The sequence below is a fragment of the Convolutriloba macropyga genome, chromosome 15, assembly GCF_964194025.1.
Source record: "Convolutriloba macropyga chromosome 15, txConMacr16.3, whole genome shotgun sequence".
Lineage (NCBI taxonomy): Eukaryota > Metazoa > Xenacoelomorpha > Acoela > Convolutidae > Convolutriloba > Convolutriloba macropyga.
Window position 1 is genome coordinate 26,767,694 of NC_134482.1, and position 21,060 is coordinate 26,788,753.

Consider the following 21,060-nt stretch of genomic DNA (forward strand, 5'->3'; position numbering starts at 1 on the left):
CTTCACACCATTAGTTCATATCTCCTCCTTGAAACAACATCGACTAATCGCACACCATGAGAAAAGTCAGGCGAAGGATTTTAAGAAAGCTAATCAGCAATCAGCAACCTAATGCACTCGGGGCCTAACCTGCTTATTCCGCTTTTCAGAAGAAGTTTCAGAGGAAAGCAAAAATTTGCATTAAAAAATCGCAGGACTTGTTTGAGAGCATTAAACTATTTCTTGGTGTTAAAAATTCATTGTGTTGCTAAAACCTGCCCAATAACAAATAACCAAACCATGAAATTTTGAATGCTATAAGCAAGCAAAAAAGTTTCAAAAAATTGAGAGAAAATCACTAACTGCCACTACAACCTAAAAACTATAACCTAAAAAACTAAAAGCCATAAAGGACGCTTAAAGCTCAACAAATTCTACAAATGGTTAAAAAGAAACAGAGGCCCAAAAATTTACAAGCCGATGCGAAAAAGAATTTTAACCGGAGAGGTTCGAAGTAAAACAAAAAAACAAAGCCGGAGAAACAATAAAAAAAATTGATAGTTTTTTTCTAAGTTTCAAAAACTGCTCCAGTATGGTGCACAGTTTCGATTACTTCCAAAATTATACTTAAATTAGCTTCCAAACTGAAGGCTATAAAGCTAAATTATTGCCAGCCGGCAAATGCTCTAAGGAATTCCGATAACTGCCACTATAAACGAACCTAACTGCCACTACAACCTAAAAACTATAACCTAAAAAAATAAAAGCCATAAAGGACGCTTAAAGCTCAACAAATTCTACAAATGGTTAAAAAGAACAGGAAGCACAAAACTTTGCAAACCAACGCAAAAAAATTTCAACCGGAGAAGTTCGAAGTAAAACGAAACAAAGCCGGAAAAACAATAAAAAATTGATAGTTTTTTTCTAAGTTTCAAAAACTGCTCCAGTATGGTGCGCAGTTTCGATTACTTCCAAAATTATATTTAATTTAGCTTCCAAACTGAAGGCTATAAAGCTTAATATTATTGCCAGCCGGCAAATGCTCTAATGAATTCTGATAACTGCCACTATAACCTATAACCTATTAACGAACCTAACTGCCACTACAACCCAAAAACTATAACCTAAAAAAATAAAAGCCATAAAGGACGCTTAAAGCTCAACAAATTCAACAAATGGTTAAAAAGAACCAGAAGCCCAAAACTTTGCAAACCGACGCAAAAAAAATTTCAACCGGAGAAGTTCGAAGTAAAACAAAACAAAGCCGGAGAAACAAAAAAAATTGATAGTTTTTTTCTAAGTTTCAAAAACTGCTCAAGTATGGTGCGCAGTTTCGATTACTTCCAAAATTATATTTAATTTAGCTTCCAAACTGAAGGCTATAAAGCTTAATATTATTGCCAGCCGGCAAATGCTCTAATGAATTCTGATAACTGCCACTATAACCTATAACCTATTAACGAACCTAACTGCCACTACAACCTAAAAACTATAACCTAAAAAAATAAAAGCCATAAAGGACGCTTAAAGCTCAACAAATTCAACAAATGGTTAAAAAGAAACAGAAGCCCAAAAATTTGCAAACCGATGCAAAAAAAATTAAACCGGAGAAGTTCGGAGTAAAGCAAAACAAAGCCGGAGAAACAAAAAAAAATTGATAGGTTTTTTCTAAGTTTCAAAACTGCACCAATATGGTGCACAGTTTCGGTTACTTCCGAAATTATATTTAATTTAGCTTCCAAACTGAAGGCCATAAAGCTTAATATTATTGCCAGCCAGCAAATGCTCTAATGAATGTTGATAACATATTGCATTGACTTAATGACCGGTCTTTATTGGTCTATCCCGTTTTTGATTTTGCTCTTTTGACATTAACCTTATTCACTACATTGCGCAATTCAGTGCGTGGAAGAACTTAAAATAAATTCAGTTAAAACAGTGAGTGAGCTAAGTCAAACGTGAATATTGTTAATTATGTAAAACCAAAAACGTGATCAAAAGATAAAGCGGAATTGAAAAACAGCAAGACAAGTCCTGATACCATTCAAAGAATTTTCATTGACTAAACAAACAACTAGACCTAGAATGGACTATGAATGGATCGGGAATACCATTAAAATAGAAAACAATGGGGGAAAAACGGCAAAAATCAAGCCAAATTGAGGCTTGTGAACAGAAAACGAACAGCAAGAATGCAAACTTTTGGTCAAACATCACTGCAAAACGCGCTTTCTTGGTGCTTTTCCTGTTTCGGCGAGACCAAAATCATCACCTCAATTTGACTTCAAAAAATGAAAATATGCGAATAGATCTTAAACATATCTGGAAAATTGCCAGAAAATAGCCACAATAGCTTCAAAGATCTGTATAGTCTCAAAAAGACGGTAAAAAGACAGACCAAAAAAGAAAATTATTCTTTCATTGAAAATTATTCTTTTAAAAAAATCTATATAATTTATGCTGTTTCTAATTGCTGCTCTTAAACAACCTTCAATTAGAGTGAAAAGCACTCATTTGATCTTATCTCTTTGTATAAGAGCAAACCAAAGTCAATTTTAGAGTGAGGAAGTCATTTTTAAGAGTGAGGTAAGTCAAGTGTAACCAAAAATTTAATCACGCAAATGAACAAAAAAAACTCGCCCCACTAAGAGCGAAAAATGACGTCACGCACGCACTTCAGTTGAAATTGCATGAATGAACAAAAAGCAGATTTGAAGTGGTTGTGACGTCATATGGTCGCAACAAAAATCATGACGACGATATAAAAACATAAACCGACAAATGTCGGAAGAATTGCGCTTGAACGACAGGCGAAGCAATTTAATTCAGGGTTTGTAGACTAAATCAATTTTTTTTCATGGGTGCAAAAAACCCTTCCCCCAACGGGATTCGAACCACTGACCTCACCGATCCACAGCATCCCGCATTACCAACTGCGCTGTTATTCACTTGAATTTGCAGTACTGCAACTGATTATATATTAGCAACAACTTTACTTCGGAATGAGAGCATTAGAGATCACTCAAAAATGATGAACGAAAGCGTAAAAAAAGTCACTTGAGAAGTCAAAGAATGTTCTAGAAGAAAAGCGCAAAATTGTCAAGCGAAAGATTTGCATAAAAAAAGACACACACGTTTACAATAATTGCTATGAACTTCGTTCAAGAGCAATTAATAAAAAACCAAGAGAGGGCCAATAATAGCCTCAGCTATCGCTTCGCGGCTATTAAAAAGACAGCGCCCCAGTACAATTAAAATTCTTTATATTTATTTAAAAAAAGGAGAGCGTCCAAATATCGGTTGAGAGGCTGACGGCAGCATTAAAAAAACACTTCACAATCTATTAAAAACTGCTAATCTCAGCGCATATTTTCACATCTAACACTTCAATCTTGTTCAAGCTCTTCAATTTGTTCTACTACGTCAACAAACCGACGTGCAGGAAGAGCAATTAACTGTCTAGTGGTGGAAGTATTGCTCTCGACCTAGCGTAAGCATTGCCAGCCTCAGATTGCAAGGATAAGAGGCGCCTTTTAAGCCATATGTGCCTCCGCAAGCTTTTCTGAGCAGCTTGCTAAACCGCACAGTTAGCGCTTAGAGCACTAAGATGCTCAGAAACTTATTGCCTTCTTTCTTTACCAGGTTCTAATCATAACTTCATTTAAGATCAATTAATTGTTTTAGGCGCGTAATTTACTTTTTCCTCCGACTGACGCGCAGTGAGAAGGGATCTGAGTAGAAAAATGGCGCTTGCATTAGAGGGCGATGGAATGGCGGTGGAGTGGGGATGGTGTGAAGCAAGGGTAACAATAGGAATTCGAAAGGTCCGCAACCGCCCTTCAAATAACGAATGTTCCTTAAATATGGTTTAATTGCTTCAAATTTCGCTCGAGAGCAATTTATAACTTTTAAATGAGCCTATCTTCCTGTTTAGCGCAACCTCATGCTGGAGAATGAAAAAAAAACGCTCAGTTTTTTTTTAAAAAAGATTAACCTTTTCCTTCTGGCCGAATATCATTAAGTTATTCGGACTCTATTTGTCCTCATGCTGATTCCAAAACATATAATAGGATTTCTAATCGGAAAGTTTTTGATATCAAAACCCATGATAATGGCCCGAAGATCCATTTGAGCGTAAAGTTATTTCGAGCGTTTCAATGGTCATTAGTGACTTAAAGGCCAGCAAAATCTCCACTGTTAGAGTTAAGTATGAACGTGCCGCGAATATTTTCAATTCAATTGTTATCATATTTTAAAATAACAAGCAAAGAGAAAATTGTACAAACGAATTAAATAATTCTATCAGCCTTGCAGCATGCTTCAGTCAAACATAACTTGTCTAGCTCCGCAGAGACAACTTATTTACTGGAGGCATTTGATATTTCATGCATCATTAGACATCCATATATAGTTTGAAATTGTATTATTGATTAGCAAGGTAGTGTATTATTGCATTCGGCTTTCTGGGGTTGTTAAACTTTGATTTGACAAGGCATGAAAAGATCAGCTGCTCCAATCGACCGAAGGCTGGGGTCCTAAACTCCAACTGATGTTTATTGCTGGCCATTTTGTGGAAAGTATGAGATCTAATTTCGACTCTTTCACACCAGCCGCACCTGCAAACACATCACTAATATAATCGACAAACGTTTCAGGCGAAAACAGTGATAACTAACGAGATCTGCAATAGGCGTGGGAAAATTATTTGCAAAAGTTCCGCAACTAGCCTGGCCCAAAACAACAACTTAAAACGACGGCACAGTTTTTTTTGGTACTCTGAGAAATCTAAGCTATGTATTTCTCGTTGAATAAAATCTGAACTCCGACCTGGGGAACCAAATGATTATCACGTTAAAACCAACGCCTTTTCATCCCCCAGGTTTCTCAAAAAGGCGGTTTCTACGCAAAATGAAATTCTAAGACGAGGCCTCTAAAATAGATCTTAAATTTCGCGGAAGTGTGTGCTATCCGGGATAACCACACCAAATGGCTCTCGTTTAGATCTTGACAAAATCTTTGACAAAAAATTGTCAGTAACCTTTAAGTAACTAGCCTACCTATATGGAACCATTTATGGTTCTTGAATATGATTGCCAAATCCGGTCAATATTTGCATAAATTCTACTAACCAGCCAACCTTCCAGCATCCAGTCCTATAATCCCTATGCCGTAACTGAAACTGTGCTCTAATGACTGCACTTTCTTCTCTACTGCTGGGTCATCATCTTTGCTGTTACTGCTGCTCGTATTCCGTTTGAAATGTAGTCCATTATAGTGAATAAAAGGAATATCAGTCATTACCTAAACATACCTTATTCAAACTTTGAAAACAGCCGGAGAACGCAGAATTAGCACGATATAAACCGTGTCTAAAGGCTCACCCAAACATTCCCTCCAACTCAATTAGAAAAAACGGAGGAACTAAAAAAAAACAAAACATAGCTGGCAGATTGCCCGAAAATAGCCGCAATAGATTCGTAGATCGGCAGTCTAAAAAAACATTAAGACAGACCAAAAAATTTGTCTTTTCATTGAAGGCTGATCTGTTATATTTTGATTAAATATCTGTAAAGTTATTGCTGCCTCTATTAGCTGATCTCAACCTTCATTTAGAGTGACACACATCCATTTGACCTTATCTCTTTGAATTAAAGTAAATAAAATTCAATTTCAAAGTGAGGAAGTCATTTTTGAGAGTGAGGTAAGTCAAGTGTGACCAAAAATTTAATCACGCGAATGAACAAAAAAACTCGCTCCACTAAGAGCGAAAAATGAAGTCACGCATGCAATTCAGTTGACATTGCCTGAACGAATGAACAAAAAGTGGCTGTGACGTCATATGGTCGTAACAAAAATCATGACGAGGAAACAAAAAAACATAGCAGGACAAGTCCTGAAATACAATTCAAAGAATTGAATGAAAAACTCAGACGTACTCTACCTCACCAGCAGATCAATTGAACAATTCCAGCCAGAAAACAAACAAAATCATCAAAAATTGAGAAATTTAAAGAATCAAAACTAAACAAAATATACTCATTGCTAAAACTCGAAGCTTTCAAACCTAAGGCAAAATTTTTTCCCTTTAAAATTACCTATTACAAAAATATGTTCAAAATCAATTTTTGTTTCTGAAATCGGTCCAGTATTATATCTGCAAGAACTGAAAAATATTCATTGGCCCTTGAAGATCGATGATTAACTCAAAAATGACCAAAAAATTTAAGAAAAAAAAAGAAATCAATTGCAAATTATCAGAAAACGTTGCTGAAAATTGTGATATAAATATCTTCAGAATCATTTCTATGTCTCTAGCGGCTATCCAGTAACCCAATTCCAAGCTTTAAAAAACTCATTGGCTCATAGATCGATAGGCAATAATTTTTAGAAAAAATTTCAAACTTAAAAACAGAAAATCGTTCTAATAAAATGTAGAAAGCCATTCAATTGCCCCCTAGCATTTAATAATTATTTAATAACATACCATCAAACACTGGATGAGGTTACCTGTCTACTGAGACAAGAAAAAATAAATAAAATACAAATGTTTTGAAAAAACTTGAAAAAAATTGCAAATTTTATCAAAAAACTTCCAAAAGTCGAAAGGTTAAATTGTAGAAAACAAATCCATTGAAACTAAAATTCATGCAGTAATTTTTTATTAGAACGTGGAATAGGTTTTCTCGCACTTGAGAATGGACGAATATCAAAAACTGACAAAAACTTAAGGAAACCTTAAAAAAATTGCAGATTTTATAAAAAAATGCTAAAATTCGAGAAACTAAAATGTTAAAAACCATTCCATTGTTACTAGAAACTATGAAGTGCCCTATGAACAAGCCTCAAAGGAGATTGTCTGGTCCTTGAAGCTGGAAAAACTGAAATGACGAATATTTTTAAAAACCTGAAAAAAATGCGAATTTTGTCAAAAAAAATTGCTAAAATTTGTGATATTCAAAAGTTGAAACCTATTCCATGGCAACTAAAATTTTTCAGTAACTTATCATCCAACCGTTAATGAGGTTTTCTGGCCTCTGGGACTCAAACAACTTGAATAATGACAATAAATGTCAAAAAAAATATGAAAAATTGCAAGCTTTGTGAAAAATGCTGAAATTCATGATGGCAAAAAGTTGAAAACCACTCCATTACCACTAGAAACTATGCAGTAGTCTATCATCAAACCCTTTATCAAACTCTAGAGGAGGTTTCTTGGCACCTAGGGCTAAGAAAACTCAAAAAAATGACAAAAATTTTCAAAAAACCTGAAAAAATTGCAAAAATTAGAATCATTTCGCGAGTTTTGTTTGTAGTACCAAAACTTATAGCTCATAAAATTGTCATGACAAGCAATTTTGTGTCTCAAACGACCTTAATCAACTTTTAAAAACTTCAACCTAAGATTAATCAAACAAAGAAACTCCAAAAAATCACAAAAAAAGAGAAAAATTGCACCATTTTGAGCCCAAAAACTCCTAAAAATGACCTTTTAACCTTAAATTAAGACCATCCCAGCAACTGCACCACTATTAGCACTTGAAGGACAACTAAAGCCCACTTTGGGCCTCTAATGAAACTTAATACCCGCTGGGCTTTACCTGTTTATCCCGTTTTGAGCGATCAAAATCATTGAAAAATGTGTGGACACATCTTAAAAAAAAAACACAGCGCACCAATACAATTCAAATTCTTTGAATTGTAAAAAAACCAAGTGAAGGCCAATAATAGCCCCAGCTATCGCTGTGCGGCTATTAAAAACAACCCGATTAACGTCCGACGGATTTCTCAAGCAAGTGTCGTCAAGTGGCGATGTAATTTAGATGACGTCGTTAGCCCCATTATTTGGCCTTCAGATGTAGTTTCAAAACAAAACATTTCAAGGGCTTGTAAACAATTTGGCTAGAAAGTGTGATAAAAGCTAACACTTATTGCCAATATTCTGACACTATTCCGCTAGCCTATATCTTCACTAAAGGCATTTTAGCATTCTGGTCATAGTATCCTCTTTCAGCAAATTTTTATAATCTGAACTTGTGTCTAGAGAATTTGATTTAAAAAACATTACGATCATAAGGGCTTGGCTCCCCTTCGTTTTTCTGTCCGATAAAACAATAAAAAATTAATTTCTAAACTAATTTTTATAGACGGCAAATTGTTTGAGTAAAAACTTACTAAATTTTTAGAGCACAGAAAATTTATGCACGTACATTCTCTAAAAAATCACAGAAGTCATAAAATACCTAAACTTGTTTTCTCATTTATCTAGCAGCCTCTAAGCTGATTGATTTTAGTCAAAAAACAAAAACCTCAAAAAGCTTTTTTAATGTTGCCGATACTAATATCTGGAAATATTAAATGATCTTTGCTCTGCACCTGTTCTTTTATAACCTCAATTAGGAGTTAAAATACCAGCTGTACGTGGCGAGACGTAAACCTATGCCTTCTAAGGATGAGAACCGACGAAAAAAACTTTTGTACTATACATTTACATTACTTCTAGTTCTTCGACAGGCTCTATTGTACTATAAAAAAATTTAATTCTGTTTAAGTATATCTGATTTTTGAATAAGGATTTTAACCAAATGCGTACCTGAAATTCTTGGCCCTGAGCAACTGGTTGCCCAGTGATTGACTGTAGGGTTAGCTGGGCTGATTCTGGCAGATACTTCTGCATGACTGCTCCCAATGTGATGATGCCTAGATCCTCCGAGTCTAACTCACTCTTCACTCTCAACACACTCTCATGATCATTCGCCTCACCCAGTTCACTGTAACGCGATTGACGCTATATTTTACTCAAAAGTGGAAATATGAGGACAGTGTTTGAATTATCTGTAAGAACATTTTTGGGACCGATGTACCGCTCTGCAAAATCTACTACTTGCATGAGCATAACCAAATTCCCAATTCCATCGAGTCGGGAGGAAAATTTAACAATTTCGAAATTTCAAACATAACCCACTAACGTCGGCCGAATTGCTCTCAAACGACCGGCGAGCGGTTGGCTTCGTCAGTAGCTAGCCACGGTTTAGTGAGGCTAGCTTTAGCTTAATTGAAGGGGCGTGAGGTGAACGCAGCTGTGGGTGCACCGCAGCGTGGTGGGTGGGGGAGGTGGTGCAGCAGTGGATTGGGGGGGAGGGGGGGGGGGGCTGATCTGGGAGCTGTGTGGGATCAATTTCTGAGAGCCGCCCTTGACACCATAAGTAAGTTTCTGTGAAAACAGTTTCTGTGAATCGCATACCTGGAAACTACTGAGCTGAAAGGCTCTAACATAATTTATTGCCCACTGGGCGCTACCTCTTACCCCGTTTCTGAGGACCACGAGTCAAATCCCAACCGATACAGAGAAAGAAAGAGAGCAAGGAATTTTTTCCATGATGGGATTCGACTCTGCAACTTTGTTTTCTAGCCATGTTAGTAATTAAATCAAAGAAAAACACAAGCGAAAAATTCAAAAGAAAAGTTTCCACATTCTGCAATGAAAAAATGCTCTCAACCATTTTTGTCTCTGGATTTGTTCTGTCAAGTAACCCATTTGCAAGACTTAAAAAGTGCCGTCGGCTAGCAATGAACGTTAAACTTGATCATTAAAATTTGACTTACAACTATTCAAGATAATAATATCTTTAAAACAAATTAATTGTCTCAAGAGACTATCCAGTATCCTCATTCCAAGCTTAAAATAGTTTCACTGGCCCATAAAGATCCACAAACTTGGAACATGATAATAATTTTTCTAAAATTTGAAAAAAAATGAATTTTATTAAAAATTGCTGAAAAGGAGTCATTAAAAATTGATACATTCCATTAACTCTAGAAACCATGCAACAGCTTATTATCAAACCTTTGAGGAGGTCCCTGCGCCCCTGGTGACAAAAACATTTTTTTAAAAATCAAAAGATTCCAAAAATTTGAAAAAACTGCAAACATTTTTTAAAAAAATTGCTTAAATTTGTGACATTAAAATCATAAGAAAATTCCATTAAATCTAGAAACTACGCAGAAGCCTATTATCAAGACCTAGATGAGGTTTAGTGGCTGGAGAAACCTAAAAGCTGACAAAAAAATAGTTTTTTAAAAACAAAATGCTAAAATTTGTGATAAAAAAGTTAAAAACTAATCCATGGCCAAAAAATATTTTCCAGAAACTCAATATCAAACACTTATGGAAGTTTTCTGACACCTGAGGCTCAAAAAACCTGAATAATGACAAAAATGTCACAAAAATAGAAGAAAATTGCGTTAAGTTTCGTCAAAAAAACCCAGATAAGCTTCCTAGACTTTGGAGGCTGGAGAAACTTAAGATACGATTAAAAAAAATTCAAAAAATTTTTCAGTAACTTAATATCAAACCCTTAATGAGGTTTTCTGGACCCTGGGTATGGAAAGACTTGAATAATGAATAATATATGAAGCATGTAAACAAACTAAAACTTAAAAGCAGTAGGCATATTTGGATTGCTAAATACTTCAATACGAATTTTATAAACCACCAATGAAAGATCTACATTCACTTACTGCATGAGGTCAGGCAGTTGCGTTTCTTGTATAAATCCATTGCCCTCTGTGTCAAATTTAGCAAATGCTCTTTTCAAATTGGCCTCTTCACTCGCAGCACATAAGCTCTTCTCCAATGAGCACAGCACAGTTAGGTGGGTTTCACTGGAGAGAAGCCAAATAGGGTATCGAGGATTCTTCATACGCTCTCCGACTTCTATATACCTGTAAAAAAAAGAAAGCTTCTATTAGAACGCTGTTAAGCCTTTGAGGGACAAAGTTCTGCGAATTTCTCTTATCTATCATTATTTGAAGCAAATTTCGTTTTTTTTAAAATTTACTTTGACGTATCTTGCTGATGTTGCGATAAAATGTTTATTTCAGCTGTTAAATTACAAACTTAGATAGTTTGTGCCGACTATAAAGTGCGAATCGAACGGCAGTGGGGTGGTGATAAAAAAGGATACGAAAGGAAACTTCCCAAACAATCGAAAGCAGCAAGTGATCTCTCTAAAATTACTCTATAATCAGGATTAATTCACGACTATAACTAGGTGGAGCATGCTTGCTCTGATATACTTCAATATCCAATATACGAATTTCTTGCTTGATTACAGTTAGTGAAAATGTCACAGATGGGTTTATGCAATCTAAAAGCTAACCTATAATGTTCCATTAATGAAAGGTATCCGATATCAGGCGTTTCGTTTATTCCCTGCAGCACCAAACCTCCAAGATCCCTCGAATCATCAAACAAGTTCGGCACTGCTCGTCCAGTAATACAAAGATTAGTCAGCGCCACGGACCCATGCGCGTGAACACTTTCAATTAGTGGGTCCATTTGAAGTCCCATATCGCTTTGAACCTGATCCAATCCTCTAGTTAGCACCATAGAATATACGAAAGCGAGAACACCGCCTTCGTTGAGAAAATTAGAAGCGATTTGTTGTCTTCCATTAATTGCCGATTTTGGCAGCTCCTTGATTGACATACGAGCATGCAAATCCTCCTTTTCATTTTCATCTCCACTTCGGGTGATTTGTACAATCTTTAGCGTTTCTGCAAAAAATGAAAACAATCACTTTTTTTCGATAATGTCGAAATAGCGCTAGTTAATTAGAATCAATATTTTGATTCTGTAACAAATGACGTTATTCGTACATATCACAAAAAAATCTGATTCGACTTTAATAACCAGAAAGCAGTTTTGCGAAGCTCACCTTGAACTAATTTATCAGCATGAACCCTGAGTAGGACGTTCTTTACTATGAAAAACTCTTTCTGATAAAATTTTACTAGCGGTTACAACACATGAATTCTGAATTATTTTGCAAAATAAAACAGCCTTTCACCGAAATATAACGTTCAACAAGAGAAATTAGTCACAAACACAATTTTGCCTAAACAAACACATAGTAATCTGCAAACAAAATTGCTGCGATCAGTTTGCATGCTAGAAATAGCAAACCAAAAATTTGATTAGGAACTCCAAAAGAAAAATTCCACTGTTCTATTTTTAATTTTAATTACTCCGGACTGAAGACATCGTTGCCAATCAGTTGACTCCAGATCCAAAGAAGATTTTTCTCGAAAAAAAAAAATTTATTGAAAAACGATGAATCATAAAAGATAACCTCAACCTTTGTCTTTTTGGATACAACTCGAGAAGTTTCCTATTTCAGGGTCCTACATTTGGAAATGTTGAACAACTTAGACTAATCAAAACAAAAAATTTTTCTTTTCAATGTTTTGACCAGCCAAAGAAATAGGGATCAATTGAGAAATTATGTTAAAGTCAACCAAACAACAGTTGAGAGTATATCGGTCTTGTGATAAGATAACATTTTTCTTAGTTTTTCGATAACTATTTTCATTTTCTTTAACAAAATTTCAAAAATAAATGACCAATCAAGCTAAATTTAGAGTCAAATGTAACTCTTATCAAACTGGAGGACATCGTTTTGGCTAGTATTTAACAGTAAGATGGAAAAAACCATTCTCACAAAAAGACCTTTGATATTCTTACTATAAAAAAAGAACGTGCTCAGGAGCGCTCACGAGTGCGTCAAATTGGACTGCTAATCAACACAATGCCAACTGAACAGCAGAAGCATCAAAATTAAGTTAAGTCTTTGAATTCAAGGTAGTTGAAAAAAAACCTTTTCGTTTTCTTCTCGTGGTAGATTTTTCTGTTGTTGTGTTTTTAATGCCCTTTAAAGAACCAATCTTGTTTGTTATTGTAAAAACAACAATGAGAACAAAGATGTAGGTTAGGTTTACAAGGTTGGTGAAATTTACACAAACACATTTTTCTAACTTTCGCAAAAAAATACCTAGACTAATTTTTCTGTTAAAAAATGAAATATGATGGCAACTTCTTTAACTGCTAGTCAACCGGAGACTAATGCTAAAATTACAATTGGAAGCCACGTGAAATATCAGTAACAAAAGAATAGCCTTTTGTTTTCTGTTGTTATTTTCTAAAGTACAGACCTATTAGATCAACTCAGTGAATATTCAAATAAATCATTTTTTAATGAGATAGGGGACGTCGGCTTCCCAGGACGTTTTGGCGTAAATGTACGCAAATCTATAAAAAATATTAACTTCAAAGAAAAAAATTTGTTTCTATCCTTGTGAATTCAAATAATGCTCTTATACTTTTTATATTGAAATGAATATTTTGTGATAAAGAGGCCGTATAATTTTACACAAAAAAGTTTGTTAAAGAAGCCAGAGAAAACAGCAAAGACAAATGAACTATTTCAGATTTGTTTAGTCGTTTTCTCCGTCGAGAAAAATTAATTTTCTAGGTTTCTTGTGCATCAGGAGTAGGAGTTGTTCACTAGGATACGCTTTCTTTCAAGCAAAATCAGATAAATTAAATGAAAAATACTAAAGTTTCGAAAACAATCTGATTTCAAAGACGAGAAATTAAACGATTTTTTCGCTTTTATAAAACTTTTAAATTTTTGAAATTTCTCTGTTCTGGTTATATCGAAAACTGATGATTTACAAGATTTAAAAATCAAAAAGAGGTACTTACAGGTTAAAGAACCGGTAAAAATGTTTGTTTTATGTTTTGTTTTTGTTAGCATTATTAAACAAATTTGAATAATTAACCCCCAATCAAGGTAAATATACCATAATGGGGGGCTATATTTTCATTGAGGGGCTATAATGGGAAAGACCCCATTAATCAATTGCAGCCTGCTTCAGTGACCGCGGATGTAAAATTCACTCAAAAAGTCAAAAAACGGTCAAGCAAAAATTTTGCTCAAAAGACACACACACGTTTACAATATTGGCTTCTCTTCGAGAGCAATTAATAAAATCGAAAGTAGCATTTAGGGGCTGAAAAATGCTGTTTTGTTTCTCTACGATGCGTAAAAGTGAATATTAGACTGAAGAAAAAAAGCATATATATATATATATATATATATATATATATATATATATATATATATATTCCCCATGCGGCCTCAAATATAAATTTTCCATTTTGAAAAAGATGTTTAAAAATAAAGTCGAACTAATCAAAGCGACGGCGTCGGTCAACTATCACCTCAGATGTTTGTGGGTTTTGAAAGAGTCAAGAAAAATCGCAAATGGTCAATACATAGTATCGATTTACTCGCTTTCGAATGGTTTCGTTTTCAACATGACAGGATTACTTCCTATCTCTTAGCTGAGCAATTTCTCAATTGAGCAGAACCACTTTAAAAATGGAACCTTAGAAACGAAATAAGTCGGCAAAAGTAAAACTAAATTGATTACATGAGGCTAAATAGGAGCGCAATAACGGCTCTCCAAAAAACTAAACCGACCATTAATGACAAGTCACAAAATTTCACAAACTATTAGTTCTGTTTACTAACGTGCCCACGCGGAACAATAATGGATTAAAACTGAAACTATGACATTTCTTATATGTTGCACTAATCGGAAGTGTTTGTGACGCACCTGCTCGTTTTTATATTAGTGTCATCCGTTTCTACTGATCAACACAATGACCGAAGGTCATTCACAGCCTTTCTACGGTGACCAAGGAACCGTCTGTACTGTCTTCCGAAACGTTTTTCATCACTAAAATTTACTAACACTGATCCTTGGAATCGCAACTTGACGATCGCAATGAACACTTTGTCAGCCGATAAAATTCTGAAATTTTTTCTAGCCCCTGCAATGTATAGCATTTTATTTCCCCTAACAATTTGACCCGTCAGCGTTTCACGGGAACCCTTCATCGACGACGTCTTGAAACAGACGGTGAACTCTTCCTGATAAAAAAAAGCTCATATTTTATGAACTCCACAGCATGCCCTTATAAGTTTTCTGGAAATTTGCTTGTTGATGTTGTAGCTGTCGCACAGAGCTGCAATTCGCGGGTAATTTTGTCAGGATATCGGCGCTTATTGCCGTTTTTAACTTGTTTCTTAGTTGCAATTGGATTAAAAAAAGATATATTATTAGTATGATTGCCTATCCAAAACTTGATTCTAGGGAAAGGGGCAAGTAAGGTGGATATTTCTGTGCAGTGTGGTCATGTTGGACTGAAGGAATTAATTCAAACCAGTTAGCTACATCTACTGGTCTTCCCACAGGTCAATCACTATTAGGTCCGTGGTATTCTCACTGCAGTTGAAAATGTGAACTCCGTCATGAAGTGCTTCTTCACAATTGGGACAGCGGTTCTCAACATTGTTACAGATCGAACTCAAGTGAGAATTCAGCGGGGGCAGTATCCAGTTCTAAGTTGTGCCAATCGGATAAGCGCAATTTTTGACATCGTTTGATCTTGTACTGCAATCTTTGGTGGAGTTGTGCCAGTTGCTTGCTGACTTGTTCAACTGAGAATCGACCGTGAGTCGGTGCGTGCTTTTCAGCGCATTTTTGTATTTTGCGATTTATTTCCTCTTTATTGTTGGTGAGTTTTTTCACGTAGTCCTTTTAGGTATCATTTATCGTCAGTCTCATGCGACAAAAACTGGTTGTATAGGTTTGGTGATCGGAGCGGAGTCTGATAACTGCCGGCAAGAAACTGCTGCGTTAGCATTTCCGTGTGAGCTTTAACAGTTAACAATTCACCCTCATTGTCTAATTTGCTTGGGGTTTCGGATTGACGGTAACTGAACCCTCGGGCCGGATATCAATGCAAACATTTAAAAAGTAACCTATTCGGACTTGTTTCTGAGGTATGTTTAGCGTTTGAATGTTAAGTGTACTAATGTCAACAGAAATAACAATGACATTGTTCAAACCTAAATCAACAGTCCACTTAATGAAATTATCGCCCCCTTTCTGTTCGATAATTTCATCAATTGATTTCATATTTAATGTGAGCTCCCGCAATTCGCTACAACTGCCTTCACTGGGTGAGACGGTGAGCATCTATTAATGAATAAATCTCCTCTCATTGGTGACATATTCCAGCTCCAACATTTAGGCGAACATACTGCCAGATTATCGCTTAATTTATTGGACTTGCATTAATCTAGCCACATTCTGGGAAAGCTATTATGAACGTTGGGAGCAATCCCACTCTCTGTGGCAACTGATCAAGGTAGCTAATGGCGAGTTTAGCAGTAACTCTTCACGAAACAAAGATGCCACCATCGAACCGTAAAGATCGACTTCTTGCGTGTCATGCCTTTTAAACATAGCCGGCAGATTGCCGGAAAATAGCCGCGATAGACGCTTGTTGCCTACCACGAAAAAAACAACTAAAGAAATAAGATTGTCAGATCGACCACCAGCTTTTTCTAACCCACTAGACTTTTTGGGTTAGATTCGGACTGTCATTTTTATGAGACGCATTTTGCTCTAAAAGGACTAAGCCCTAATGGAGCTCAAAATTAATATTCGATATTAAAACTCTAGACTCTACTACTCAGGAATTGGGGCATATAAGTTTGGCACTACTTAGATGCATACTATTCACCTTTAAGTAGTAAATGTTCATAAAATGTTCATAAGTAGTAAATGTTCATAAAAGTCAAGTTCCATAAGTGAGTTCAGAAGTCATTTTTTCAAGTCAGGTAAGTCACGCAATTGACCTAAAAGCAGAAATGACTTCACAAACACAAATTTTAATTGCAAAGCAGTAGAAGTCACTGAAGTCATTGGAAAAGTCAATTACAGGATAAGACGATACAAAAATCTGTCAGATGAAGTAAACAAAAAAAAAATTAGGAGGGCTATAATAGCAGCCTGGAATTGCTGACGCGGCTATTAAATATTTTGATAATCTTAGGATGACAATACGGTCTTGTTTTAACACATATCATAATTGTGGCACAAGGCATTTCCGATTTTGACGACCATCAATCTGCTAGTTTTTTCAGGAAAATTGCTTTCTCGGGCTATCATGCCATCCACGCTGAGAGTTGTAAACGAGATGTGCTTCTCTTCAAATGCTTCAAAATACTTCTTTCACTTTGCAGCAGCCCAGCTCTCTAATACGTCTACCGATGAGCGCATGTTGAACATTGAAAACATCGTTACATTCTTCACATTTTACGGGAAGAGTTTTTACTTGGATGCAATAGCTTCGAGATATCACGTCAGAAAATCGATCACCGCATGATTTTTTTCGCAGATCAAATTTCTCAACTTTGTCCAGCATCACAAGTAACACAGCTTACTCGCACCCGCAACTGTCTTCCGATGAGGGCTCAAGCCAGTTTGCACATTGAAAACCGAAATCACTATTTGCAATTAGATTGGTTCAAGTGTTCAAAAAGAAATTAACTACTCGAACAGTACTTAGTATCCACCTGTTTCTGGCTTGTTGTAAAAGCAGCAGAATTGATGTGGTTATCAGTGACTCTTTCTGTTCATGTATTGAGGTTCGTTACCTTTGTTATCTCTGGGAAGTCACGTATCGATACCAGTATAACACCGTGCTTGGTGCGGTTCTTTCAAATCCGTCTATAGTTTCTTTGAATAGTAAGCTAGGTTTCACTGAAGCTTACTAATCTTATAGCCTTTTGGCGAACTTTTGAATATCCAGCATGCGCCAAACGCTGAAAACCAGTATGCGTAGGTTGTTTTGTTGTTATGTCACTAGTTTCTGACATCGGCTTGAATCTTCAGTTTCTACGTTTGTCCAATGGTTTGCCTTCTTTTGCTGTAGTCTGAGGTTCCTAGCAAGGAGCTTGCCGCAAATCCTTTTTCAATTAATTGCCTCCTCGGTCTTGCAGATTGTCCCCAATTTCTTGGTGGCCGGGTTCAGTTCTTTACTAAGGTGCGACCTGTATGAGGATAATTAGATGTTTAAGGTCTGAGATTAGCCGTTTTTAGCGCTTTGTTGCAAGCTTTATCCAATTAAATCTAAATTTATCCAATAAAAGATCAAAGAAGAAACACAAGAAGGGACTCTACAAAAGGCTGATGACCAAAGAGGTAGAGCCCGGGAGACCCAATATGGAGGAACACGGTTTTGTTTTGTAATTTCTTAGGTATTAAGGTCGATTGAAATTCAGTAAATTACCAGGAAATCTATACGGCTCTGACTTTTTCAGTGTCATATAGAGTTGCTTCCTATCATATTGTGCTCGTGACTTCGTAACACTTTGGCAACAAATCGTAATTGTTCTGAATATTTGCTTTTTGGTTGATTTTGAGCATCAATTTCTCGACCTCTGAATCAATGTCTAACAGCTTTTTGCTTATTCCTTTGATCATGTTCAGCGCAGCAGATGCCCATTGAAGTTGTGCTTCTCTTCAATGTTTTTGCATTCTTTTTCTACTTTCTCACAATAACTCAAGAGCTTTTAAGGAGTTGTCTAATATTTGAGCAGGCGATTTTGTCTTTTTGACAATATTATGCCATTAGTACCTTTCATTTTACTCTTCCATAAAAACAGCTCAAGAGAACAAAGTAAAATTTACCATTTACCAGCGGAAGCACAGCGACAAAGGATGTCACACAAAACTGCATCGAGGACATCAATTGGCGATACTCTGGTGGCAGCTGTTCTGACTGACTGCTGAAGATCTGAGACTGAGTTGATGGTTTTAGAGATACTTTCGACCAGGAGAGTGCGTAGAAGAATCTGAGCCTGCACAGGTGCCAATACAGCACAAGGTCCCCCATCCATTTGGATTAGTGCAATTTTTTCCGCATCACTAAACAAACAGAAGAAATGACACGACAAATTCAATCAATCGCATAACATGAGGGTATCTCTTTAATACGAAAACCACGAATACTGCAAATTCGCAATAAGTCAATGAATTTGAACACCAGCCTGGGATATCAGCCAACTAAAATCACGATGTTGATGCTTTAAATTGTCAAAACAAAACTAAACCTTTTATACTATCGGTGTTAATGATAAAATTGTGCATTCTGTTGCCCGAGTGCTCCATTAAATCAATTTCATGCCTAGGTCATAAATGATGGGAGCCGAGTGCATTTCCCCGGTGCGTTTTAAATCAATTGATATCACCCTGAAAAGAAACTACGGATGCCACAAACAACCACTCAATATCAACTAAAAGCATTTTACAAAAACTTTTCAACTAATTCCACAAATATAGCACAAAGATTTTCGGGAAAAAAACAACACTTAGCTGCGTTTTGATTGAAACGGGCAATGAAAAAAGATAAAACGCAAAGAATAAAGATAGAGAAGGATTGATGGTGAGATTAAATGTTGTTTTTGAGATTAAATGGAGCGCATAATCTAATTTCAAAAAGTCCTATCTCCCGAAGACTAAAGTCAGTAAAACTCACAAAAACATATTCCAATTTGATACAAGTTGTGAGAGCTGTGAGGCTGAGCTGTCTCTGTACAGCTTTGGACTTAATTATTTCGCTTATAGTTATTCCATCTTTCCCTCAAAGATTGAAGCAAAAAATTCTCGAATACGACAAACGAACAAGCAACGTATTTTTACGTGTCTCATTCACTTGAACGCATCAAAACCAGAAAATATCTCTTCTACAAAACCAAATAATCGAAAGAAACACAACAAGACATAGTCAACAACAAAAAATTCTCAAAAACGTGACGAATGTGAATGCCTAGTTTTATAAACATTTAAAAATTTCAGTTAGATTTTTAGAGGACAAAAGTTCCCCCAAGGAAAATGATATTTTACAAATTCTTACAAGGTAAGACTCTCGATTGCAATACGCGGCGTGAGTTTCATTTAAACTGATCTAACCTTCAGTATGACCATGATGACGTAAAAATTTGCTTTTGCCTCTCTAAATTTGCCTGTTAAATGTGTTAGTTAACTTATATTTAGTTTATAACAATATCATTAATTCAAGACTACCACCTGAGATAGCGAAAGAAAACTCAAAATTCATTTTAAAGCTCTCGTAATATAGTAGTTACAGTTTAGAGAAGTTACTGCCATGACCACGTGTATTTATCTGCAATGCAGTCTCCACGTACATTTTTCCTTTTCATTGGTTTTCGCAGAAAAACGTCCAGTAAATGTTGTTAATGTTGTTTTTTTTTTCAAATTGGGCCTAAAATGTCGACATATTTTTGTCACTTTGATGAAGAGACATTTGGCGCGGAAGAGGAAATTGCCATCAGTGTGGGATAATCGACTTTTGCTAGTTTTATCTGTCCTAGAGCGAATTGGCGTGTTCCTGTTCATGTATTGAGGTTCGTTACCTTTGTTATCTCTGGGAAGTCACGTATCGATACCAGTATAACACCGTGCTTGGTGCGGTTCTTTCAAATCCGTCTATAGTTTCTTTGAATAGTAAGCTAGGTTTCACTGAAGCTTACTAATCTTATAGCCTTTTGGCGAACTTTTGAATATCCAGCATGCGCCAAACGCTGAAAACCAGTATGCGTAGGTTGTTTTGTTGTTATGTCACTAGTTTCTGACATCGGCTTGAATCTTCAGTTTCTACGTTTGTCCAATGGTTTGCCTTCTTTTGCTGTAGTCTGAGGTTCCTAGCAAGGAGCTTGCCGCAAATCCTTTTTCAATTAATTGCCTCCTCGGTCTTGCAGATTGTCCCCAATTTCTTGGTGGCCGGGTTCAGTTCTTTACTAAGGTGCGACCTGTATGAGGATAATTAGATGTTTAAGGTCTGAGATTAGCCGTTTTTAGCGCTTTGTTGCAAACTTTATCCAATTAAATCTAAATTTATCCAATAAAAGATCAAAGAAGAAACACAAGAAGGGACTCTACAAAAGGCTGATGACCAAAGAGGTAGAGCCCGGGAGACCCAATATGGAGGAACACGGTTTTGTTTTGTAATTTCTTAGGTATTAAGGTCGATTGAAATTCAGTAAATTACCAGGAAATCTATACGGCTCTGACTTTTTCAGTGTCATATAGAGTTGCTTCCTATCATATTGTGCTCGTGACTTCGTAACACTTTGGCAACAAATCGTAATTGTTCTGAATATTTGCTTTTTGGTTGATTTTGAGCATCAATTTCTCGACCTCTGAATCAATGTCTAACAGCTTTTTGCTTATTCCTTTGATCATGTTCAGCGCAGCAGATGCCCATTGAAGTTGTGCTTCTCTTCAATGTTTTTGCATTCTTTTTCTACTTTCTCACAATAACTCAAGAGCTTTTAAGGAGTTGTCTAATATTTGAGCAGG

General features: G+C 36.0%; 1 protein-coding gene across 2 annotated transcripts in view; it reads right to left on the reverse strand.

The window, feature by feature from the left end:
• Positions 1–4,195: 4,195 nt before the first annotated feature.
• Positions 4,196–21,060, reverse strand: part of LOC142354601 (ubiquitin carboxyl-terminal hydrolase MINDY-3-like) — a 245,816-nt gene continuing 228,951 nt past the window's right edge. The window contains exons 3-8 of one of the 2 annotated variants that reach the window (XM_075406929.1): positions 18,377–18,606; positions 11,139–11,535; positions 10,498–10,701; positions 8,570–8,747; positions 5,109–5,280; positions 4,196–4,595 (exon numbers count right to left, since the gene is read on the reverse strand). In XM_075406929.1, coding sequence (XP_075263044.1) covers positions 4,483–4,595; positions 5,109–5,280; positions 8,570–8,747; positions 10,498–10,701; positions 11,139–11,535; positions 18,377–18,606 — 1,294 coding nt within the window. In that variant the 3' untranslated portion in view covers positions 4,196–4,482. Of the gene's footprint in view, positions 4,596–5,108; positions 5,281–8,569; positions 8,748–10,497; positions 10,702–11,138; positions 11,536–18,369; positions 18,607–21,060 lie in introns of both variants that reach the window. The other variant, XM_075406930.1, reaches the window with a different exon arrangement.